At 34.4% G+C, this 25876-nt stretch overlaps 4 protein-coding genes across 4 annotated transcripts; 2 read left to right on the top strand and 2 right to left on the bottom strand.

Annotated features, from left to right (window-relative positions):
- The first annotated feature begins 759 nt into the window (after positions 1 to 759).
- Positions 760 to 6554, top strand: LOC122599257 (probable lactoylglutathione lyase, chloroplastic). The gene is made up of 9 exons (XM_043771737.1): positions 760 to 993; positions 3163 to 3367; positions 3462 to 3586; positions 3902 to 3966; positions 4375 to 4587; positions 4703 to 4750; positions 5416 to 5523; positions 5624 to 5764; positions 6284 to 6554. Exons 1-9 carry the CDS (start codon positions 858 to 860, stop codon positions 6323 to 6325), a joined length of 1083 nt encoding a protein of 360 aa, XP_043627672.1. The 5' UTR covers positions 760 to 857; the 3' UTR covers positions 6326 to 6554.
- Positions 6555 to 11212: 4658 nt separating this feature from the next.
- Positions 11213 to 15625, top strand: LOC122600946 (probable RNA methyltransferase At5g51130). The gene is made up of 8 exons (XM_043773725.1): positions 11213 to 11410; positions 12590 to 12704; positions 12813 to 12860; positions 13436 to 13685; positions 14863 to 14950; positions 15054 to 15119; positions 15197 to 15265; positions 15415 to 15625. The coding sequence occupies exons 1-8, from the start codon at positions 11267 to 11269 to the stop codon at positions 15502 to 15504; spliced, it is 870 nt and encodes a 289-aa protein (XP_043629660.1). The 5' UTR covers positions 11213 to 11266; the 3' UTR covers positions 15505 to 15625.
- A 213-nt stretch (positions 15626 to 15838) lies between these two features.
- On the bottom strand, positions 15839 to 18179 carry LOC122602197 (putative aldehyde oxidase Art an 7). The gene is made up of 3 exons (XM_043774911.1): positions 17710 to 18179; positions 17380 to 17543; positions 15839 to 17124 (listed from the first exon to the last, which is right to left on the bottom strand). Exons 1-3 carry the CDS (start codon positions 18175 to 18177, stop codon positions 15936 to 15938), a joined length of 1821 nt encoding a protein of 606 aa, XP_043630846.1. The 5' UTR covers positions 18178 to 18179; the 3' UTR covers positions 15839 to 15935.
- Positions 18180 to 20759: 2580 nt separating this feature from the next.
- On the bottom strand, positions 20760 to 24223 carry LOC122601966 (auxin-responsive protein IAA16-like). The gene is made up of 5 exons (XM_043774699.1): positions 23771 to 24223; positions 22457 to 22686; positions 21930 to 22071; positions 21633 to 21694; positions 20760 to 21096 (listed from the first exon to the last, which is right to left on the bottom strand). Exons 1-5 carry the CDS (start codon positions 24130 to 24132, stop codon positions 21062 to 21064), a joined length of 831 nt encoding a protein of 276 aa, XP_043630634.1. The 5' UTR covers positions 24133 to 24223; the 3' UTR covers positions 20760 to 21061.
- Positions 24224 to 25876: the final 1653 nt, after the last annotated feature.

Here is a 25876-nt window from a genome sequence, read left to right on the forward strand (position 1 = left end):
TGTGACTTCGGCACAGGGAAGAGAGAGAGGGGGGAAATTCCAGCAGAGAGAGGGTGGAGTAAATATTTTGTGTAATTGTTTTTTTGGTTTAGGGGATAAAATGTTTTAAGAAAAAGTTACAGTAAATTAGGGCTACAATGTGTGGAGGTAGTATAAATATGAAGGGTAAGTTTGATATTTTAACATAAAAAAAGCCACTTTGCTTTATAATACTATATATATATATACTCTAACTGAACTATAAACGTGACAATACAAAAAAAATTTGAAAAGTGAATTTCGCTGAAAACTTCGTGTAACGATTCGACAACGAGAGGTCTAGCATACGTTGTCTTAACCGGATCCGCGCTAGAGAGCTCCCTCGAAGTAGTAATGCCTAGTTCAAATACCCGATGGGGGGAAACCTCATACGAATCCACCGAAGACACGACGTTTAATATAGTTGACCCAATCCTTTCAGTTGGGTATATCAAACCAAACCCTTATAAAATGGCTTTTTTATATCCTTCCCAAAGCTTAAAACCTCATGAACGGAGAGATGGTCTTTCAACTATCGCTCAAGGACACGTGACAATATAGATTTAATTCAAAATTTTGAGCTACAAATTAACTTGCAAACAAACAACCCCTAAAAGAATAAACAAATAATAAACCATCGTGACACTCTCGGCCCTTGGATACGTCATCTTTTGAGCGAATCAATCCTTCCCTTGATACTAAAAGACAAGATTCTTCTTCACACCCACACTCTTTCACCCAGCTGTTGTTGATATACACACACAGTCACACACACATATATATATACACATATAAATACATATATGTTCGTATAATTATTTATATATTGAAGAAAGGAGATGGTGCGGATATTACCTATGGCGTCAACAATTCGTCCTTCCATTTCATCATCATTCTCCAGGTTTGGCGGTGTCATATCCATCGCCAATCCTTCTTCTTCTTCGCGCTTCAATTCGCTTCACTTCTCTTCCACTGGTATAAATTTCTCTCTCTCTCTCTCTCTCTCTATATATATATATATATATATATATATGTATTGTATGTGAGTATAGCTTGATACTGTTTTAATTTGTGTTTATGTGGATAGATAGGGTTGTGTATATATGATTATAAAATTGTATATTTTTAGGTTTAGTTTATGACTATGAGTTAATTTTTAAGTGCATTTATATGCAATTTTAGGCGTTTTTAGTTCGGTTATAAGAACATTTAATAGATGTAGTATTAGAGCACAGTTTTGGTTGCTTGAGCTTCAAGTAGTGATAAGGTTTGAGAAATTGAGGAATTCTCAAGCTAAGTTAGGTCTTTTAGTTATTTATTGTTCGATTTTACGCGTTCTGTTGGTTTTGTGGTTGAGAACGCGTCTATATGGATTGGATTGAATTGAATTTGCTTAATTAGGTTTAGTTTCTACTTAAAAAGTAGTGAGCTTTTGGCGCAATGTGGTTGAGAATATGTAGAATGTTTTAACTTACTACTTCACCTTTTGCAGTAAACAAATAGATTATAATCAGAAAGTAGATTTAAAGGATGAATTGCGATTCTCTATATATAGAGGAAACTTGGCTTCATCTAAATGTTTCTCTAAATATAGAGGATCCATTGGAGTGAAATTTTTGGTTCTTTATCTCTATATTTAGAGTTAGAGGACCCTTTTAGAGGATTTCTTAGAGATGGCCTAAACTAGTTCAAATTGGAGACACTTTTTTTAGGACAAACGCATTATGGATGCAGCCTATAAGAGTCTTAACGTGAGCTGTAAGTTTGTGTGATGTGGCTTGACAGAGTTGTTTGTACTTTATGTGTTTAGATTGAATATACTTTATTAGGTTTAATTTTTAATTATGAGCTAAATAGTTATAGTTCATTTATTCAATTTTGTGTGTTCTTTATCTGGTTGAGAACGTGTAAGGGCGTGTTCAAGAAGAGTGTTGGTTACTAATTCTTGAGCTTGAAATTTTGAAGAGGCTCGGTAGTGTGAGGAATTCAGCTCAAGCTTATGCATTTTGTTTGACATGTCATATGTGGCTGAAAACATGTAGTAAATTATTTTTTCTATTAGGGTAGACTGTTGGTTCTTGGTTGCCCAAGCTTGGAATTTTGAATTACTTTCAGATAGTGACGAAATTGAGCTAAATTCACGTTTGAAGAAGCTCAAGTTGGAGTCAGATTTATTCGGAAAAAATATGTGGGATTGACCAAAAGGCCTTTTACTCGCAATAAACAAGCTATAGTATATAGTTAAAGAAACTTAGAGACACAGGAGTTAATACACTGATTTAACACACAAAACTAATGAGAATACAACAATGTTGGGTGCAACCTACTGAACAAACCCAACAGACTCCATGACTAATAGTCAAGAAAAAGGCACCTTTACCTTCTTTAGAACAAGATTGACCTGTGACAACCGCAAGAACCAATTTTGTAATGGCATGATTACCAACATAAATATGTATGTATACTAGAAGGGTACTCGCGCGATGCGGCAACGGTTGCGGCGACAGCGATTTGGTGGTGGCGGCGACTATTGGTGATGGTGGTGGCATGAGATGTGTAGTTTGATGTAAATGTAATTGATGTACAGGTGGTAGTGGAGATTTTTTAGAAGAGAAGGAACTGGTGGTGTAAATTAGTTCATTAAGGGCAATTGGGTAATTTTGCATGTCCCTTTTTTCTAACTTTATAACATGGGGCTAGAATTTATATAAGGTTGTGAAGATATGTTAAATATTTATATTTGCAAGTGTTCTCATGGATTAGCATGACATTAGGTTGATGTATAAGTGTGTGTAAGATGGGAATATTCGGCCGGTAAGGTTAGTTAAACTTGATTTAAACCCCTAAATGATTGAGTCTATCTCATAAAAGACTAGAGATCACAATGTAGCTGTCTTTTAAAATTTATACGGACCACTAGATTTAACTAAAGGTTTTTCATATATATCATTTAGACGAGAAGAATAGGATATAAGTTATTTGATCATGGGCACTGCTTTAATCTTAATTTATAGCTGAAATCTCTCATATTTTTATATACTGTCATGTGAGATTGTGCGTATGTGTCAACACCTAAGGGTAGAATCTGGTTATAGCTCATGCTTCATTATATCTCTTACCTTGTGACTTTGTATATTTCTCCAGTGCAATCACCATTGCAAAGTTTTGGTCTTAAAGCTTCTAAGTTATTTAGACCAGAAGGAAACCACAAGTACGTGAAAACCATTGTAAACATGGCACAGGGAAGTACTGCAACCACCCAGGAAAATGCCTTGGAGTGGGTAAAAACCGACAAGAGAAGAATGCTTCATGTTGTTTACCGTGTCGGTGACTTGGACAGAACAATAAAGTAACTTTTTAAATTACCGTATACTAATTCCTATCGTTTATCAGGTTTATAGATCATTTGGTCAACATTTGTGTCAACTGAAATATGTGTGCAGGTTCTATACGGAGTGCCTTGGGATGAAGCTATTGCGAAAAAGAGACATACCCGAGGAGAGATACACCAATGCATTTCTTGGATATGGACCAGAAGATTCTCACTTTGTTATTGAACTCACATACAGTAATCTCTCTTAAAAATACTTTTGTTTTGATAATCTGGAACTATTACTAAACTTCCTTGGTCACTTTAGTTGATAAAGTATGTAATGTAATACACAATCTCTCTTCTTGTGACTATAATTTCTCTCCTCCAAGAAGAAAAGGAAAAAATGATAACTTTGATGTTAACATTTATGGTATTTGTAGATTGATATGCGACTTTGTGACGTTTGCTTCAACAGTGTGATACTAAATATGAGGCACATTGATTTGTTTTCAAGGTCAATAGTGGCATCTCGATTATTTGCTTTTGACTAATTTGTATCTATACTGGCAGATTATGGAGTAGATAAATACGACATTGGAAGTGCATTTGGTCATTTTGGCATTGCGGTTGATGATGTGAGTGAACAATATACCTTTTGAATTCTCTAGGTTTTTGCAGTTCTTGCGTCTGCTTATACACTGTATAGTTCCTTGCTGTTAATCAAGTTTCCAGCAGAATTACTGGATAACTTTACTAGCTCCGAATATATAATGCCAATAATAGCATCTAAAGTTTTATGGCCTATTTTCCTGTTGTGGCATGTGGTATGTGTCAGTGTCAGTGATTTCCATTACTTTTAGGGATAAAGTATATTTGTTTTTAACTTGGCATTAGTCAGATCTGTCCGTATGAGTTTTCATAAAAAAGGAGAAATTATCTTGTAATGCAATAAACCAGGTTACTGCTTGAGTATAAGATGTCATAATCTTAGATACTGTCGATCTAATAAAGGCTAAATATCGTGTTGATCTTTGACCTTGCAGGTTGCTAAGACTGTCGATCTCATAAAGGCTAAAGGTGGCACAGTAACCAGGGAACCTGGTCCAGTCAAAGGTGGGAAGTCTGTTATTGCATTTATCGAAGATCCTGATGGCTATAAGTTTGAACTTATAGAAAGAGGTCCTACACCTGAACCACTGTGTCAAGTAATGCTTCGTGTTGGGGATCTTGATCGTTCCATTGCTTTTCATGAGAAGGTGTGAGATTTACTTGTAAATATGGTTATCAAATTGTAACATTTTTTAGCAGGATTTTTTCTACATTTCTTTGTGGACTAACTTCATATATTTGTATCTATCTTATCTACTCTAGGCATTTGGTATGGAGCTCCTTCGTCGAAGAGATAACCCTGAATACAAGGTATGCTGTTATTGTGTTTCTGTATGGTTTGAGCCAGGAAACTGGGTTTAGCTCCATCTAACACTTAAAGTGTATGTGAAATTTTCAATTTGAATTATGAAGTCATGTAAAGTTGTATCAGTTTTTCACTAGAGATGGCAATTTCAGCTCATTTACTTGTGAATGGGTCTATTTGGGCTTTTAAAATCTTATTTAGGTTATGTAAAAGATTTTTTGTGTGAATGGAATGCATCAAACAGGCTAAAACTTGAGAGTAGTCCGAAGTGTATCATTTTAGCATACAACCTTCTAATCGCTTATTTCTAATAATTAGATTATTGTTGTAATTATATTCAATGCTTTAGTTATTAAATGAGATTTCAAATTTAAACAGATTTTGATATTTAGTTGGGCCAACCCGACTTGACCTGTCTCAGCATCACGTGGTTAAATTTGACCTTTTGACCTGACCTCCGGTTTTACCCCCTACCTAACCCTCTATTCAGGTGCCAAACCCAGCGCGGGTGATGTTTATTGTATACAAATGATGTTTTTAAGTTTTCCGACGCATGTGGCTGCTAGTATGTGGACATTATAATATTCATGAAATTCTCGACTTCTAACTTGACCATTTGTTGATATATTTCTAATTTCTATGTGATTAAAATAACTTTTTGATTTTGCAGTATACCATTGCGATGATGGGTTATGGACCAGAAGATAAAAATGCTGTTCTAGAGCTGACTTACAACTACGGGGTCACAGAATATGACAAAGGAAATGCCTATGCTCAGGTCAATAAAGATATAGTTTGTCATATCTTTTGTCATATATCATGGGATTTTTGTTTTAATGGACCAAATGGGGTAAACTAATGGTTTTGTTTGACAATAGATAGCAATAGGCACAGATGATGTCTATAAAACTGCAGATGCGATCAAACTTTTTGGTGGGAAGATCACCAGAGAACCCGGACCCCTACCTGGTATCAGCACCAAAATAACAGCATGTTTAGACCCCGATGGTTGGAAGACGGTAAATCTCATACTCAGTTATGCAAGATTCTGCAGCATTTTCTTCTATATATGCATCTATTATATGGCTTTAGTTATTATCTTAAAAATTGGATTTGACTTTTGATTAGGAAACTTTTTTGGCTCAGTTTTCATTTATACACATTGTTATGATCGAGTAATCTTTCTATAGTAGAATATGATTATTACTACAAATTATAACGTATTATTTATTTTTGATAGTCTCAAATTGCGTTTATGATATTGGTTATTATGAATTTCAAGGTAGCTGCTGGTCAATCTGACCTGGCCCAAACTTGTTTGACCCTTTTTCCAACTTAGCACCCTATTATTATATACAAAGACCCGAATCCTGCATTAAAATATTGCGAATTAAGGAGACATTGAAATTATATTCAGTTTTCTCGGAATTAGCAATTTATTTGAAATGAAAAAAGTATTTGATATGAAAAATATACTTCTTTGGATGCATCTGCTGATATAAGAACTAGTCTTGATAATTTTCGTCAATATTTTGCAGGTCTTTGTTGATAACATTGATTTCCTGAAAGAACTTGAATGATGTCGTGGAAATTCCAATATGTCGAGGCCGAGAGTTCAGCAATCATCTGCTTTGGTAGGCTTCATAATCGATCTGAAAATGGTTGTTGGAGTAACACCTCCATCATAGTGTAGTTTTAAGGCCCCCATTTTGTAGATAATTAAACAATGGTTGTAACATGTCACAAATCAAAATCAAAATCTTGGTGGAATGGCTAATAAATGTATAGACCATTTTTTGTTGTGGAGAATTTAGGGAACAATCAAAGGAAAAAAAAAATAGCACGGTAGAATTGGGAAAACCACTTTATGTATGCCTTCTTTTAAATTCATCGCTTTTTTTTTTTCTTCAAACGGCAAAAACAATTTTATTAAATAAGAACACTCTAACAAGGTACTAGAGGTCTAAATTACAAACTTACAACAAAAATCTAGACTATATGCACTACCAAAGACTAGATTTGAAAAATGCAAAATGGTTGAAAAAAACTTGTGCCAATTACTGAAACATAGGAAAAAACCCCAAATAGTAGTGGGTAAGGTTCGAATATATAAACCTAATCATCTCCGAATCTTAGTTTGCAATAATTATTAGTTCTCAATTTTTCGTTTCACTTTTTATGTCAATGATTTTTGAAATTTAGCTTTAATTATGTTTGTACTATTTATTTTGTGTTTTTATTTTAAATTTTTTACTTTCATACTTATTATTTTTAAGAATTTATATAATTTATTAATGAGTTTGTAGCACTCGATTTTTTAATCCTTGAATAATAAAATTATTATTTGTTAAACATGTAATAAATTATGTTTTGGAAATAAATGTGTGAGAACCAAATCCAAAATACTAGGAAAATATGTATCTAAATGTAGTGCCATGTAAAAGTTTGTCATATCAAAATACATGTAATAACTTCCGGAAAGAAATTTAAAAAGTCAAGATTCAAACTAAAGATGTTTTAAAAAAAAATGCATATAAAAAAGAGAGAGAATAAAAGGTGGATGATATCTAAAAATAGGTAGCTTGAAAATCGCTCGTTGCACGGTTGCAATTATTATGATTACGTTTTTAATATATATGATTTTGTTATGTCAGTTTACTTGAATTGAAATCACATTCGTTTAAATGAAAACCAATACCATGATCACAGTAAAGACAAAGGTTGCGAAACTCGAGAATCAGGATTGGATTGGTGAGGGGGGGGGGGGGGGGGGGGAGACAGGATTTTTCAAAAATCGGATTAGAATCGGATCGGTGAATAGTGTGTTTTTTATGTATAAAGTAATAATTTTTGAAATTATATGTAAGAAAAAGTTAAAAATATATATAAAACTTCAAACTTAAACATAACATGATTTTTCAACTTAAACATAATTGTCTACAAACAATAACATAATTAAAGAAAAAAGAAAAAAAAAGTTTGACTTTGGTTGACTAGATCCGATACAGCCGAGTCTTGACCCATATAGTCGATCCTTGACCGATACAGCCGAGTCTTGACCAAGTTGACCCAATTCTGGAACCCTGTCCGATTTTCAGACCGAGTATGGCAAACTCGTATAGTCAATCGGCCGATACACGATCCGATTCGGCTGTATCGGCCGAGTTTCACAACACTGGGTAAAGATTTGTGAATCTAATTACATATATTTATTATTTTCATATGTAGGCGTCAACTAGCAGTTCTTTCTTCGCATTATTTTTTATCATAAAAAATACTAAAAGGTAACACGAAATCCATTATACCAAAGTTTGTTTGAAATCATCTCATCATATATATGTTTGATAAAAAGCTAAAAGAATGAGCAAAATTGAAATATCAAATTCAAATTAAGAATGAACCAAATCTATTTACACTATTGAAAACGGCTAAAATCTCTTAAGTGGGGCCATGACTTGTTTGAGCTGAGCTGAACTTTAATTATCAAGTCACAAGTATTTTTTTCATCTCATCAGCCACATATTTCGACATGTGGATTTTATTACACATATAATAACAAAAAAACACAAGCATAAACTTTCTCCCCCTTAAAAGCATGCCCACCCAAATTCAAAACCTTTTTTTCTTGAGCTACTACCATAATCAAATCCATACACCACTCATAATAATTATTTACCTAATCAATTGGTGTACTAAAGATATGACTTGAACTATTGTACACTCTTGGTAGTTGCCCATCTTTCCAAGCTCCCAAATGTTTAATTTCAGAAAAGGTGGGTAGGTGTTGACCAGATATGACAAAAAGTGGTGGTGATTCAAGGTTGTCGCTACGGGAGTGGTGGTGGTTGAATGCTTAGCAGTGAGACCGATGGCGGTTGAAAGCTACAACTATGGTGGTTCATAATAGTCTGTCGAAGGTTGCTTTGGTGGTAGTGGTTGATAGGTTTCTCCGGCCATTGCTTTTTCTCGACAAGAATGTTCTCTTAAAACAAACCCAGGAAAAATGGCATCATTTATACAACCAAAACCAGATCAATACCCGGTCGTTGACCGGGCATTAATTTGGACAATAAATATATACTTAAAAGTACATGAAGCATGCCTACAATTTAGGTTCCTTCACTTTGTCTCTGTGATGGTGGGGTTGCATACATAGGTTCTGATGCTTAGCTTGTTTCGGGAACCTTTGTATCTAACCGGAGTGATTTGGGTCGTTATTGCTCTACCATCTTTGCCCAATCCACTTCCATTTACATACCCCATTTTTCCCATCATTCTTGAGCCAAAACCAGTTGTGTACATTTCTAAGGCACGAAAACTTAGTGAGTTAGCTACTGGTTTGTCGTTGCTTAAGATCTGGTCAGTCAGATTCGTCTTTGTAGGCTCAGTTACCATGTTACCACTCGAGATAAACGAAGCAGCTTGTGCGGCATACAAGCCCGTTTTATCTTTTTTTTCTCTGCTATTTTTTCTTACTTGATTCCCCGGAAGTTTGTATTTTGGTCAACTTTGAATCTGGCTTAAACCAGTCTTCTCGGTTCCGCTTGAGGGGGTCTTACCCATTATCATATTACTAGCTTCACCGTCAATAACTCTCAACAACTGTGAAACAAAATTATAAAGCCAAAATATGAAATCTTCAACATATTTCATTACAAATTTGACCAATGTCTTTTTTTTTCCCACCCACTCACTTTAAAAACTTTTTCCCAATTTTTTAGAGCAACATATTTGTCAAATGACAAGTTAACTATACAAAGTACGAGTACAAAATAGGATCCATGTCCAATAAATATATTAGACAAATACTTGAAAGTAAATCTAAAAGGCAACAATCAATATAATCTAAAACTTGCAGCAATTATTGATAAAGGAAAAAAACCTCGAAAATTTTAATTAGGGTTTATCAAATCTCACTTCTACCTCCATATTCCGTGATCGGAGCGCAACAATCAATAGAATCCATAGGCGTTGGCGACGGCAAATCATCACGTTACCTTGATTTAGCGACGGATGATCAGAGATAGATAGTTATTGAGATAGATTGATGGAGAAGATGACCAAGGAAGAAGCGTATCTCTACCCCATTAATTAAGTTTGACTTTTAATTTAGAGAGTTAAGATTAATATGTGAATGAATTTAAATGGTCAAGATGAAAAGAATTTTTTATTTTTTTCTCCTAACTCTACCAGCAATATATATATATATAATTCATCTGACACAAATGATTATTTCCATATTCATCTCTTTTTGTTGACACAACTTGTAATTTCCATTTTTGTCTTTCAATACAACACATGACAATCACCATCATCTATCCAACAAAAATTCATTACACATAGAAAGACATACTCATCTACAATAGATTACAAATGCGACTAACAACTTTACATATCTTTTAAGACAGGGTTTCATGTAACGAGGCAGACGGCCAGAGGCTGCGTAATGATTGTTGCCTTGACGGTGATCGTTACGGAAGCATTGATGAAAATGATATCTTTGTTTTTACTTTAATTTGAATTCCACTTTCTAATTAATATCCATGCGTTTTATCATAAAAGGTGTTTAAAGAGATGGTGTTTCAGTTGAGATCAAGGAAAAGAAATAAAGAGATGGAAACAAAAGAAAAAAGATGGTGTTTCAATCTTTGTGCTTTTATGGGTTAAATCGACTTAAAAAAAGAAGTGGTTATATAAAGAGTGTTAAAAGAGATAGTGGAATGTACACGTAGAAAAGAAAAGTCAAACGATAATTACATGTTATATCCATGTAAGAAATATATAGGTTAAAAGTAATAGAAAATGATATACAAAAACATTGTTAACTGACAACTTGTACGGAACCCCATATAGTTGTTTTACCCACTTTCATTCCCTCGAATAGAAGTTTTTTTGTTGGAACCCCACAAAAGCAAAAGTGTCAAAGTTGGAATACTTTCCAAGCTATTAGCTTTAAGTTTTTTTTTGTGAGATTCAAAAACAATTATTACTCTATACCACAAACACTCAACCATACACAATAGCATAAATAAATTTTATATCAATTTGTAAAATAAAAGATATGTTTTTTTTAACTATAAGTATTTAGTTTTTCATTTAGTAATAATATTTAGTTTTAACCTATCGGAAGAACTTGAGTACTTTGGTATATTTAAAATGGTTTTTTTGTAAACTCGAAAAATAATAAACTCGAAATGGTAATATTTCTTTTTAATTGAAGACTTCACTGAATCCTCAAGCACTACTTGTTGTGTATCTTTTATAAACTCAAAAAAAAATTAGGTATTTTGATATATTAATAATGTTTTTTTAAAAAAAATAATTACCGGGGTGTGGTAATTAACTTTTAAGAGGTTAAAAAAATTTAATTAAACAGTCGTATACTGGAAGCTATCGATACTTGAATAAAAAGCCCTTGTACTTTCTCATAAAACAGGTTTTCTTCTTCTTCCTCTTCCCACTTTTCATAAAACAAGAACCAAAAAAACCGTTACATAAAGAATAATTAAAAAGAAAAGAAAATGAAACACAAAGAAGAAGCAGTAGAAGAAGAACAGAAGACCAAAAACGACGTCGTACAAGCAACAGATAAAAACAACAAAAAGAGAAAAAAGGCCAATGAAGTTGCCATTTTTGGCAACTACAGAAATTATTACGGCTATCGAGTAAACCCTAGTTTTTTCATTTTCTTTCACTTTTAATTTTCAATTTTATGTATGTGTGTGTATATATATATATATATGTATATATTGGCATAGGGTTATACCATTTTTTGTTGCACTAGCTAATTAACATTGTTTTGAAAAAGTTAAACTTTTTATTTAGTTACAAAAGTATGTAAGTGACCTTCTATGCAAATATTTATTTTGCAACCAATGTAATGTATGCAGGTGACCTTTTATAGCAATGATTGTGGTGACCTTACATACATTCGTAAATCGTAACCGAATAAAACCTTGTTAACATCAAAGAGTATCAGAAGTAGGTTAGACAAATAGCTGGTTTTTACTTAGCTGGGTGGATGCCTTTATACTAGTAGGCAACTTAGGAATTCATATATTTGCTTTTGGTTTTACCTTAAAAAAAAAGGGTAAATGGGTGGGAACCCTCCCATGTACTGTTTTGGTACCCAGAGCGCACACCGCATAGAACTCATGCCCGGTAAGTCACCATCCTCACATATGGGATCACAAGATATAGTTTCCCCACTTGCCTTTGGCAAGTTTTGAACATGTGACCTGTAGCGTTCATCTGTGGGCTCATGTGGTCACATGATGGCGGTACCACTGGGTTTCACCCCATTGGTACCTTTGGTTTTACGTATAAAGATACATACTTGTATTATAGTATGTACGTGGAGTTATATACACTTGTATGTTTGTACTCTTTATATGCTTGTTTACTCATATATATGGAGACAAGCAAATATACTCACTTATATATATGTGCATACACATTGTACACTCACACGGACTTACACAAGCATAGACACATTTATATAGCCACTATCCTTCTTGCTGGAGGTGTTTATATGCGGTTTCTATACCCTTGGGTAAAGGTATGACTGTCTACATCCCACCTCCCCCCATACCCTGCCTCTGGCGGAATTGGGTATTGTTCAATTGTTGTCGATGCATACAGTGTCAATTCGAGTAAATGCGAAGAATTGACATTAGGGTCATTGTTGAATTTGAAATGTTCTTTAACAATGGAGTTTGGCTTGTTGTGAGATTTTTATATGATAGATCGACAGTGGTGGTTAGCTACCTCAAATGGTGTTGTAAGTTGTTTGATATTGTATTTTATTTTCTAATTTATTGTTTTTGTATCTGTATTATGTTCAGATTGATCAAGGTTTGGAAGAAGATCCCAGGATAAAGGTTATGAGGAAAGAATGGTTTGAAGGGAAAAATTGTCTTGACATTGGCTGCAATAGTGGATTGATAACTATTAATATCGGTAATCTTTTACTATAGGTTTTAGTTCAAGTACATGTGATTCTGACTGCATATATGAATTTGATATTGGTTTTTGGGATTAAACTGAATGCGATTCATATTGTTGCAGCAAAAAAGTTTGGTTGCCGAAAAATCCTTGGAATTGACATTGATTCAGGTTAGTGTTTTTTCTCTGGAAGATAACAATAGAAAAGAATTTCACACATTATATCTCCTTTAGTAATGATAATGTATGTTATACATGTCGTCGTGTCAATGAGGTTGAGAAGTTAGGAGAGATGACAGGATGTACAGGTTGCGTAAAGAGTCAAGTTGAGTAATGAATAAAGGTCAATTTAAGTGGGTTGCAGGCTGAAATGGATTGGGTTTAGTTGACCTCTAAACCATATACCGCATTAAAGAGTTTAAAACTTATAATGTATTGATTTTGATTACAAAAACTATACAAGTATGATGATAAAACATTGAATGAAAACATTTTCCAATACTGTATTCAATAAGGATCGACTTTGGCGACTTTTAACCCATTTGAATCGTCCTTATTATGCTACATACCACGAGTATGATTTGCAATAAAACACAACCCAGATTGACCTACGCATATGCAAATTGGGTTGAAACTGCCACCTCTACATATTAGCAACTGAAACTTAAGTTTTTAAGGTGGTTGATAGTACTTACTGGAGAATTGTACTTCTTATCAATGAATACTGACAGTTCTTTGTTTTCCAGCTCGAATTGAAGATGCACATTGGAACCTTAGGAAAAGTGTGAAGATGAGTGAATGTAAAAAGCATCCTGTTGCTGACAAGTCAAAAGATGCCGGATTAAATGGTATAGGCAGCTCACTAATTAAAACGACCGCTGAAATTTCCGAGGATTCTGTTGCTTCACATCTGTTTGACGTAGTCTCCTTCAAGAAAGATAATTTTGTTCAAGGTTGGTCCACACCTGGTGATAAGGTGTACGATACCATTCTTTGGTAAGCTCTTTGTTTGCTTTATATTGATTGCAGCAATATGTTTGAGCATATAAATACTAATTTTGATCCAAAATAAGGATAGGAGCGAATATATCGGATATCATGTTTCCCTTTAGCATGTGTACGCATTTCATTATAGACATGACAATTCATTCTATAAGAATGTACCAGGTTAAAAGTTGACATCTGTGATAATATGTAGTCAATTTCGGTGGTATACCAGTGGTATACCGGTGGTATTTCGGTTTTCGGTCCTCCACTGGTATACCGGTATAGCTTTTTGTCCAAAATTTCGGTACCGAGATTTTCGGTGAAATTTACCGAAATTGGTCAAATTTCGGTCCAAATTTCAGTGGTATACCAGTTTTTTAGATTTTTTTTTGTTTTTTATTAATTTATATTTGTCCAAACTAACAAACAACATAACACTCAATTTTTCAAGTATTATCACTTATCTATCAAATATTGACACTTTTACTTTGATATTTAGAGTGAGTATTAACTTAATATAATTGCCATTTGTGTGTATAATTGCAATCTTTTTGGTATATATATAATCATATATAATATTTTCATAATATTAAGATTACCGAAATACCACTGAAATAACCGAAATTTTCAAATACCAGTCCTTGACCGAAACACCAAAATTTTGGTCCTTAACTACTTAGTGTGATATATAGAGAGGGTAAAGGGGTTTAGGTTAGTTGACCCATAAACACCTATATGTCCAAAATTTAAAATTTTTTATAGTTTGCTGAATATGTTTATGCTATGTTTATGCCTTGGGCAATTTTTGACCCGTCTTTGTTTAGCTATATTAATTTATTCAGTTAAATCTCTTGGAGATAAAGTATAACCCGAGTTGACCCGTTTGTAGGTAAATAGGTCGATCTGGGCTAGTCTTTCTCTAACATGTCAAATAATTTACTTTTAACGACTTGGGCTATATAGCATCTCATGAATTGGTTTTTTGAAGATTTAGATCATAGCTGTGATCATTTATGTTTTATGATGCTACTAAACATATTCGTTATTTGTAGAACGCTAGAACACATTTAACAAAAGATAAGAAAGTGTATAACTTTTAGACCTATCCAGGTTACAATATACCCTTTTTGACCAATCTTCTTGTTGACCTTTTGGGTGTTGAGTACATTTGGTTTTTACCATGCAGCCTAAGTGTTTCGAAATGGATCCATTTGAACTGGGGTGACGAAGGCTTAACAACATTGTTCGCAAAAGTTTGGCGGTTTCTTCAACCTGTAAGTGTTTAATTTGCTATCAAATTATTATCCATTTAAGTGACATTCCCCCCTTCTCTATATTTCCACCTCCCGTATCTGATACACACTTTATCCCAAACAGGGTGGAGTTTTTATTTTGGAACCTCAGCCATGGAAATCGTATATCAGTAACCGTCAAGTATCAGAGGTACGAATTCCAGTATATCATAAGTTTATTCTCTAATTGCTTTGCATTTCCATATAGTAAGTTCTTGTTCTCTGCAGATAGCATCAACTAACTTCAAGAATTTTAAGATTTTCCCAGAACAATTTCAAGAGATTCTTTTGGACAAGGTTCATACTTTTATTAATTATTGTTATTTAATGAATTAAAGTCTGATAATCATATTATAAGTTGATTACAGTTATAAATAGGTGGATGCATTTATGTAATTGTATGGTGTTCAGTTTTCTTACACTGTTCTACGTGATTCTACTTGTAGATTGGATTTAGGAAAATCGAGAACTTGAGTTCAAGTTTGTCTGGAAGCAAAAGCGGATTTAACCGGCCAATATTAGCTTTATGGAAGTGAGTAGCTTTGGCTTTTGGGTATCCATTTTTGAGGTCTCTTGGAAATCCCTGGTAGTTTTATATAGGATGAATTGTGAATGAACATGATGCAGAAGTTGATATAATGCAAGTCAGTTCTTCCATTTCTTGTTCTTCATATCCATTTTAAGCTTCTATTGTCACAATTATTACTTGTGCATAATATATAAAAGATAACAAAATACAATACAACAAACACACTGTTTCATCACAATTCATCACTAATGACCATCAACACCGCCTTTTGATAATTAAATCACATCTCATAATTGCATAAAACATAGAAAGTATCTATTTTTTACATTTTTATTCTACTTGCTTTTAACTCTATGTAATTCTTTAGTTGGAAAAAACAAATGTTTGACCTAATCTGTCAAACATTCGTTTTTGTACATACCAGAAAACATGCATCTCTTAGTCAATATGGACCCAAATACCCTTGGCGGGAACCCCTCGGTAGTTTACAAATAGAATGTAGTACCCAGGAGGAGCAATCTTTCCGGATGGTGGTGCCACGGCAGTGACCAAGTCATTTGTCACCACCTTGAGCGGCAGAATCAATAATCTTTGATTCATCGAGAACCCATGAGTCGTAAATGGTGGGTAAAGCATTGTCACCTTCACATCTTGAGGTGTTGCATTGCCCCCGTGGAATTTCACTACAATCTTGAATTCTTTACCATACTTTAGCACTTTTTCTGAAGCCTGTGGTGAGATCACCGGCCGGAGACCGTTAAGAGCTGGGTCAAGATAATGAGGGGAAAACTTCTCCACCCGTAGCTCTGTCGGATACTCCCCCTTCAAAGTGTATTTTGCATGTGGGTTACTTCCGGCGACTAAAATCTTGCCATCGGGTATCAATGCCGCTACAGAATGGTACATTCTTGCAATGTTGGTTGGAGCCATTTCCTTAAATCTATGACCCATTGGTTTATTAGGTGTATATAATACAGGAGTGAAATTCGGATCAATTGCGTTTTCCCAACCGGCAACTCCCTTTTTCGCACCGTTAATCATTAGAAGATCTCCTGTTGGAAGGTGGAGGAGGTCCCCCATGCATCTTCCTGATGGCATGTCTTGTTCTTTCTCCCACGTTGAAGCGTGATTACTTAACACGATTCTGTGGCAGTCCTTGAGTGCTGGCATGAACACTCTATTTTTTGTGTGTTTGCTATCGACTGATTGGTAAGCTTCCTGTACATTGCCGCCACAAATAACCACCTCTGCATGAATGTTTCCTGGGGTGATGAGTAACGGGAAGAGGGCAGCCATGGCCGAAGGTGGGTAGTTCCTTGCACCGCCAGGAAGTTTTGGGAATTGACGAACAATGGCACCTGTGTGTGGGTGGAAGATGATGCCACGGTCATTGGTGAAGAGGAAAATGTTGCCGTCAGGTATAAGGAAGACGAAAGGGTAGAGGTTGTTTTCGATGTACATTCCAGGTCCTGGTTTTTTCGGTACAGTGGTTTCTTGGAGGAAAGGCAGGTTGAATCTCTTTGGAGGGAATTCAAGTTTATTTGGTGGCACAATTTCATAACTGAAGGAGTTCCTGCCACCCACCACAACTGCGCTTCCGTCTTCTAGAACTTGGTTGGATGAATACCTGCATTAAGTTTAGTTAGAGTCAATTAACAGGTCAAAACGTATTGAATATGTTGGGCGGATGGTACTGATCAGGCTGACCGTCGACAACTTGTTGTGATCTTTTTATATATAGTTAAAAATCGGAAAACTCCATTCATACAAACTGGGTGAGGCAAAACAGGCTATTTTTCATAAACTTCGAGTCGGATTCAAATAACATGTAACCTAACATTTTTCAGATGGTCAGTTTTTGCTTGGAAAAGTGTGTACTTACCATCTTTTATCAGCAAGAACGTTTTTCTTCTCCACAAAATTGGCATGCGGGTCAGCCATCGATAACATTCTGACGGATCTGGTACCACCTCTGGTACCACCAGTAGCAGCAAGATCACCATTTGGCCATAAGTTTCCCGAAGAACACCATGGTTCACCGTCCATCTGTCGCAAACAAACGTATAAAAAATTTAGTTACATGTAAATCTGTGCTTCTGTAGCAAACCAGACATTTTGTGGGCATGAATATGCACAATCAAGTGTGGCTCCTTTCGTGATTCCCTTGTATTGGGTGATGACATCAAATAGGATGATTAGAAAGATTTCTTACATATATGGTTCGACTTTGTCCGGTCTCAACATCATAAGCAATGGCATGTGCATAGCAATCTGGCTTAAAGTTCATCTCAGGGCTTTTTGGGCAGTTGCCAGGTGGACCAAGTTCTCGAGCAGACGGGCCAAGCGAGGTTGTATCAAACCACACCGCCTTGTTATTGGGCATCAACTGGAATTGCATGGCAGCAACACCCACATTTGGGTTATCGATTGCCCATGAACCCTTAAAATTAGTCTCGACCTCATGTCCACCCGCGGGCATTGCAATTCCATTTCCACCTGCTGACACCGGGATTGGCATTGGCATTGGCATTGGCATTGCACCTTTTTTGCCATCGGAGCCATGACCCTTACCGGATCTTCTATGACCAAGGCCGTGGGCTGGACCGGCCGTGGCAACCGAAAAGGCAAGAAATAGAGGGAGGAGGAGGAGGTGGATGGAGGTGGAAGATGGTGGAGCCATTTTTATTTATTTCTAGTGACGGTAATAAAATTGTAACCTTTTTAATAGATGAAATATTGTCCAAAATTCAGGGAAATCCGTACACAATTCGGTTGGTTTGTTAGATTTTGCGGTTAATGATTTGTAATTTTTTTACCTTGATATTCTGGCTTTTTTGGATGCCAAATAATGAGATGACTTTCTGATTTTTTGGAGTACAAGTCTTTTCCTTCACATATACAGTAAAAAACACCCAAGTTTTCTATTAAAAGTACATTGTTTACAAAGTTATATAAAAATATCGATTTCAAAATTTCGCGCTACAAATATAATGTTAATCACTCATCACTTCCTCATCAGATGAATCGTCGTCATTGCTCTCAATGTCTGGAAGCACTCCCAAACGACAAATCGTTTTATTGACAAGTTGTTCGATTTCAAGCTTCATGCCGTCTATATAAGCTTTGTCGTTTAGCTTCAAAAGCCTCTCGGTGTTAGGATTATACAACTTTTGAACTATAAAACCGGGATGTTCTTTACGACATGGGATTTGCTTTAGTTCAGGAACAAAGTGAACTGTACACTTATGTATAACCGATTCGGCTGCAACTTTATCTTTGTGAAATGTATAGAATAGTTCCCTTGCACCAATTGATGATTCGAATCTTTTACCATGTTTTATTTTTACATCCTCAGGCCTATAAAACCATTGCACTGTCAACATTAGCCTTCCATTCTCAATCTCGTTAATTTCCTGTGCATATAGTAAAAAATTCTGTTGAGATAAGTTAGAAAGAAATATACCGGGATTACATATATTTCTAAACCGAAATTCAAAACACTAGGGCCTAAACTATAGCTTTAGCAGCTTTAGTGGTACGCACTACCAATTTAGCTTGGGCCCATATGTAAAGTTGAGAGACGTTGTTTCGATCCTCGGGGTTGTCCAATTTAGACTTAGATTGAAGCAATCATAACAATTGGTACCAGATATATGGTACAACACGATGTCGATGTGGTTAAACAAAATCCTAACTCAACGGTATAGTGTGGCGTCAAGACACGACACTAAAAGTAAACATGCTTGTGGTTATTCATATTGTCATATATATGGTTGCGGGATGGAACTCAATCGGATTTATAAGTTGTGCTTTGCAGGACTTCAACTAGAAACATTCAACACATAGACCTTGAAACTAAACTTTGGAATAAAGTATGATGGAAATTTTACTTAGAAAAGTTTATAGAAATATATATACCTTAATTATAGCCACAAAGGGCTTCACCTTTTGTCCTTGAGGATCAGCAGCTAAAAGGACAGTGTCCTCCTACATGTTTTGAAAAGGAATAACAACATAGTGAAATAGTGAATTAAAGAACATAAATATATCATTGATATTCTTTATCTACATATTGTTGGCGTGCCACGGCAGTGCAACACATATGTTTAAAAAATGGATAACCGGTCCATTATCTATTCATCACCTAGAACAGCATGAAAGAAGATAAATCATCTAACACTATAGTTAGGGGACATGGGGCCGGGATTTGAATCCCCGACCTCCATTTTCATACGTTGCATGTCCCCTACCACTAGGCTATCATCGAGAGGACAAATTAACTCGTATGATTAGTCTTAAACCAAAAGGATGGAAAAACTCACAAGCTCATAAGTATTTCCATAGAAGTAAAATGCCTTGTAATGATTCTTCTTAGGACTTCTCTCTCCAGAAGTCTCATCCACGTCGAGTATTGGCTTCGCGATCACATTGATATCAGTCACACACAACCTGTTAAGCATGTCTCTGATTTGCACTTGCTACTTCGTTGAAATATTATGAAACTTAGTTTAGCACTTATTAAGTTATTATTGTGTAGTGTGTATTTGTCTTAGAAAAATTATATACAGTAATTTAGAGGCATTTAATACATATATAGTTATATACGGAGTATTACATTTGTTATTTTTATTCAAAAAGTTTACATACTTTATTCACATGTTACATACATGAAACAAATTCTTTGAGTCCCATGTTGAATGCAAATAATGTATTATTTCATAGTTTGTCACACGTCTTGTACATTTAGTGTCGTGTATTTCAACCGCATGATTGTATCAATAAACCTTGATATTTTTGAGAATGAACTCACTATACAAGAATTCTGACTACCTCCAGAATAAATATACATATTTAAGTTTATACATCACATGTAACATAAAACCAACTGGATTGGATCAGTGGTTGGAACTCATGCCTCTAGAAACAGAGGTCATGGGTTCGATCCTCATGCCCAGCAAGGCTGGAGGTCCTTTTCTACCTATGGTAGAACCTGGAAGCAGCCTCTCTACTTTTGATAGGGGTAAGGCGTCGAAGACGGTATTGGGACCTAAAACCCATGGAAGACGGCATTGGGAGTTACTTTACTTGTGTCACATGTAACATGAACACAGTATAAGGTATTATTTTTTGTCACATGTTTCGTAAGCAGAAGCTATTTCCTATCTCATCACATGTTACACACTGATATCGTATTCTTTATTATGATATGATGAATTGATGATAGATGGACTTGTTCACACACAAACGAGCTTGGTCTACGAGTTTTTGATCAAACGGGACTACCGCAAAATCTTATGTACATAACCAGTGTATTACTAAGATCAAAGCCTCTAGCACAACCAAATGTAGCATCAGACGGGGCGATCACAAAGAACCAAGTTCACACACAAACGAGCACAAGGTACAGTTAGCTAGCTTTTGCTAAAGGATTCATACTCACAATTACACATCTACCATACATATTTATCTTATATGTTTACGCCCCCAAAAAACCTAAAAAAGGGATGCACAAAATGAAATAAAATGAGCGTCATCACTTCACAAGAATCAAAATCGGACGCTAGTTATGGCCTTTTGCACTTCTCCAAGCCTCGAGGGGCTGTGAAACCAGAAATGAAACAGGAACAAGAGTGTCAATATCATGAAAAATTCAATCAAACTTTATATGGTTGATTCTTGTTTGGCATTCGAAATTTTAGAAGTTCATTAAACAAAAGTAAATTAAAAGCAAATAATTCGCACACATTTTGGTCACTAACGGACCTTGAACTCACAACATGGTTAATAGGCCACCTCGATACTTTGTGATATTTGAAGAATCAGTGTAGCTGGTGCTCTTGATTATTGTTTGATTAGTTAACAGTTTGCAGATCTTGATTCCAGTTTGAAATATCAAGATCCCAGATTTCTCGTTCATTCTTTAATGATCAAGATACTCGGACAATTAGGATTACGGGTATCTTGATTGGTATCTTTATCTTGTTTACGAATTCAGGGCCACAAGTGTTGTTTATCCTTGTTAACTAATCAAGATTCTGGGATCTAATTTTATATTAAAACAATCAAGATTCTTAGATTTCTTGATTCTTTCTTCAAGTACAGTTTGCTTTTATTATTTGAGTAATCAAGATTTACCTAATCCGATTGCATCGGAACTCTTCATGATCCTCATCCTCTTACAAGTACCAGTGAACATACTGCAACAGTCCAAATTAATCAAACGTTACACGACACATTTTAACACATTTAGCTAGACTTGTTGATCAAAACGGTCACGCAAAACTACTAATGAGTAATGACAATGAAACATAACTAAATCAGTTTTGAGGGTAAAAGACAGCGGTATATTAATTTGACAATAAAAATCAAAGGTTATCGTTTTTTGCTATATAAAAAGAGGGCAATTCAAAGGTTATAATGTATAATTCTTACTCCCAAGGAACATCACCAACAAGCATCAAATCACCATCTTTATCTTCATATGTTAGTACATATTCAGAACCAGTAAAAAGATCCATTGACGGCCTTTCGCCCAACCCTTCTCTCCGGGGAACTCCATTAGTACCATGTTGACCTGAAAAGTCAACCTTAAATGAAGTTAGATATTCCAGTTAGAAATGAGTTGAAGGATGGGTCAAGTCCAGTTAGGTTGGCCCAAAACCTTTTAAGAGAGTTGAGTAAAAGGTGTAAAATGTTTCGGGCAGTAATAGTAGTTTGTACGAGATGGAATCGTGGAATGGGTCAACTCCGGTTAGGTTGACCCATAACACTTTTCGTACGGACTTTTAATCCTTTTTTCAAACAATTAGTAGGCCATTAACAAAAAGATAACACACACCCAAAATAAACTTGTTCACGGATAAATGGGTCGATAAGGTCACTTACTCACCTCTTTAAAATAACACTTAAACAATCATTAAAAATGTTAAAAATTTCTTCAAGTTGTGAAAGAAGGTTACCAAGTGTGAAGCTACTAAACATCTTTTCTAAAGCCGAAGAAAGATCCGAATAACATTGGTAGATATTGAGGTCCACCTTCCTCAGATATGGAGCTCCATCCATACTAACCTTAACATAAGCACAATGTGACCCGATTTCCAGTTTTGGGTCATCCTCATTTTTCGGATGTTTTGCCACCATGGAATTCTTTCGAAAAGATCGAATTGGTGGCCATCCCACAACTTGTTCCCTGATCCAATCAACTTAAATTCAGGACATTTCTCTCCTTGCTAAAATAATAGTGAAAGATATCCTCTTATCATTTCAAAAGTCAAACTTTGACTCTTATGACTTTCAAAAGTCGTGAGTTATTTTTTGCTTATAGAAATAAGCAAAGCTACATTATTAAACCACCAAATACAAAGTTACTTCCATATAAGTTTATTCCAAAAAAAATCCATATTTTGATATATATATTCATATATTATCACTAACTTATGTAGTATGTACAAGGGTAACGTTCATGTGAGAACGGTTCACTTGTGAACATTGGCAATATTGAGTATAATTTGATGTGTTCATATGCTAACGAATTTGTTCACATATACTATTCACTTATGAACATCAAGTTATAATTTGGAGGTTCTCGTGTTCTTCCAATTCAAATGGTTCTCACATAAACCTTTGTTGTATAAAATTAAACTTCATTAATCAGTTTACTTTCAAATACTTTAAACATAATAATTCTTGCATAACAAAAAAAAGTTACATACACCAACAGTATAGGATACAAGTCCATGTTATTATTCAGTAAAAAAAAAAAGTATTCCCACAGTCTTTTACTAGATGCAAGTAATAGTTTGACTTTAAAAGTCAAAAGAACTACTTTACTTTTCAACATTGATTTTCCCATATGGGTGTTCTTTCAGGATAAAAAACCCATAACCCCATCAAAAAGTACAAGAAATACCATAAATGAAAACAAGAATCAAGGTTTAAACATAAAACAACACATGAAAATCATAACTTTTAGTAACACAAGTTGACTTGCATAAGTCAAAGATATATGTATCTAAGTTTAATTGAGTTTACCTGCATACAACTTTATGAAATTACTACTATTTTATATATCTGACCAGTTAATATTTTCTAAACATATGACAAGGATGACACGTATACCCGGATGCATAAAACAATAAAACTATTAAAGTTAAATGACCAAATTAGACCCGTTTAAAGCTGGATACATACTATATAGAATTTTTGCTATAGTTTGATACATTTCTGAACACTTAGAAAAATTTCAAAGACAAAAGGTAAAAAAAGGTTCTTACTTTGAAGCAGTAGCAGAATCTTGAGGTAGTTTATCATGTAATGAATGTTTAGGTGAAGATGAAACAACTTGAGAAAAAGCCCATGTTTTTGAACTATTATTATCATTATTAATGGTATCAAAGAAACCCCTTTTGGCACCTTTTGAGACTAATAAATTCTTGAAAATAGTTGTGTTTCTTTCAGCTGAGTTAGAACTAGAACTAGAACCAGGTAAACCAAGTGTCAACTCAGTGGCTTTCAAATCTTGGTTGTTGTTATGAGTTTCTATTTTATCACCCATTTTTGCTTCTTGTTTTTGTGAAGAGGAGGGACTTATTATTAAGTAATCATGTTGTTGTTTTAATGAGATAGAAGAAGACATTGAATTGAAGAAGAAAAAGAAGTTAAAAATGATAAGAGAGACAGAGGTTTTTGGTTTGCTGACATGAAATTGGAAACAACACTTTGAATAAACCAAGGTGGACAAACTTATAAGTTGGCCTTCTTGCCCTTTATGTTATAGAATAAACATTTTATATAATTTTTTCATTTTCAGTTTTAATGTCTATATATCTATTGGAAGTGGATTCTTTCAGGTTATTTTCCCAATTTAAGTCAAGTTGCGGTAATCAAAGGCTAGTCCCACATTTGTTTAACATTAGATACATATTTTTTGTATGGGTCATGTTTTATTTCTCAAAACACATAGACAAAGTAAGGGTTTTTATAAAAACCTCTTATATCTTTTTATATATTTTTCACAAATAAAAGTTTTTAAAAATATACCATTATAGATGTCCTTATGTTGATTTCAAAAAAGAACCTTTCCTTCTTCTAAATGGCGTAGTCTATTAGTAGCAAGCGACTTATAAGGCGGCATCCCTCCAAAATGCCACTAAGCCGTATGTTACACCACCCTCTTAGGGATGTGCGTTTCAAAGGTGAGTTCAAATGGTGCAACTACATTTCAAATTTATATATACACATAAATACCTCAAAACTAAAACACACTAACATATGACAATAGATTTTGCCAACTCCATTTTCATATTATTCTCTATTTAATGCTTCCATGCAAACATTATAATCTCCAATTATTCTAATTAAGGTAGTTTATTAATAAATTCAAATTTTCTCTTTAAATTGAACAATTTTTTTTATTGTAAATAATAAACATAAGAGTCGAACATATTTGTCTCTTTGGCATTGATTAACCCGATTATTGAAGAAAATGATGCAAGTTTTTCAACAATTTAGTTTTTCAACGTTGAATTTGATGAAGATTTAGTTGAAGGGTAGATGTGATTCTAGCGATAATCTCTACTATTTTGGTTTAGTATATCTAACGAGAAACTGAATCGTGAAAAAGTTTTTCAACATTTTAAGAGTTAAACAACGTAGTAATTGTCATATATATGTGATCAGATATTCCAAACAAGTATTCTCTTAATATTATTGTTCTCAAATTAGTTAATTAGGCCAAACAAGGCTTCTAACTAGACCAGACCAAGTGATTGCGGCTCTTCTTTTATTACTTTTAATTAGTTAATTAGGAGAATGTGATAACCTCGGCAAGTAAATTACACACTATATTAGATTAGGTATTGCAAGCGTCCCTCCGAACGATCATGTAGTTACCATAACACTAGCTACATTCGATCGCGTCCACTACCCGTTAGTGTATTTTAGTTTTGAGGTATTTACTTATACTTATAGAATTTAAAACTAATTGGACTTTTTGAAAAACTAAATTGTTGTTTTAATTGTGTTCACGCTAAAAGATAATAATGTATCATTTTAGTGTTTTTTTATAGTATGAATTACTCATAATGTCGGAAGGTATAGCAAATATTGTTTTAATTGTGTTCGCGCTAAAAAATTATATCGAGAGCAAATCCTCATAATTAAATCCCTAGAAGAAGAAAATCCTTTATGATAAGACATGGAAATTAAAATCTTGAATTTTAGATAAAAATGTTCTCTAACCCATCCAAAAATACACCATTAGATAACTAGCTAAGTAAGCTGGTTGTATCGGTTTTATTTAATTATTAGTGTGTTTTGCTATAAAAAGCTTAATAGGTGGTAGTTAAGGTTCATAAAATAATTCCATATTTAACATAATA

Source organism: Erigeron canadensis, chromosome 5, assembly GCF_010389155.1.
Source record: "Erigeron canadensis isolate Cc75 chromosome 5, C_canadensis_v1, whole genome shotgun sequence".
Classification (NCBI taxonomy): Eukaryota; Viridiplantae; Streptophyta; class Magnoliopsida; order Asterales; family Asteraceae; genus Erigeron; species Erigeron canadensis.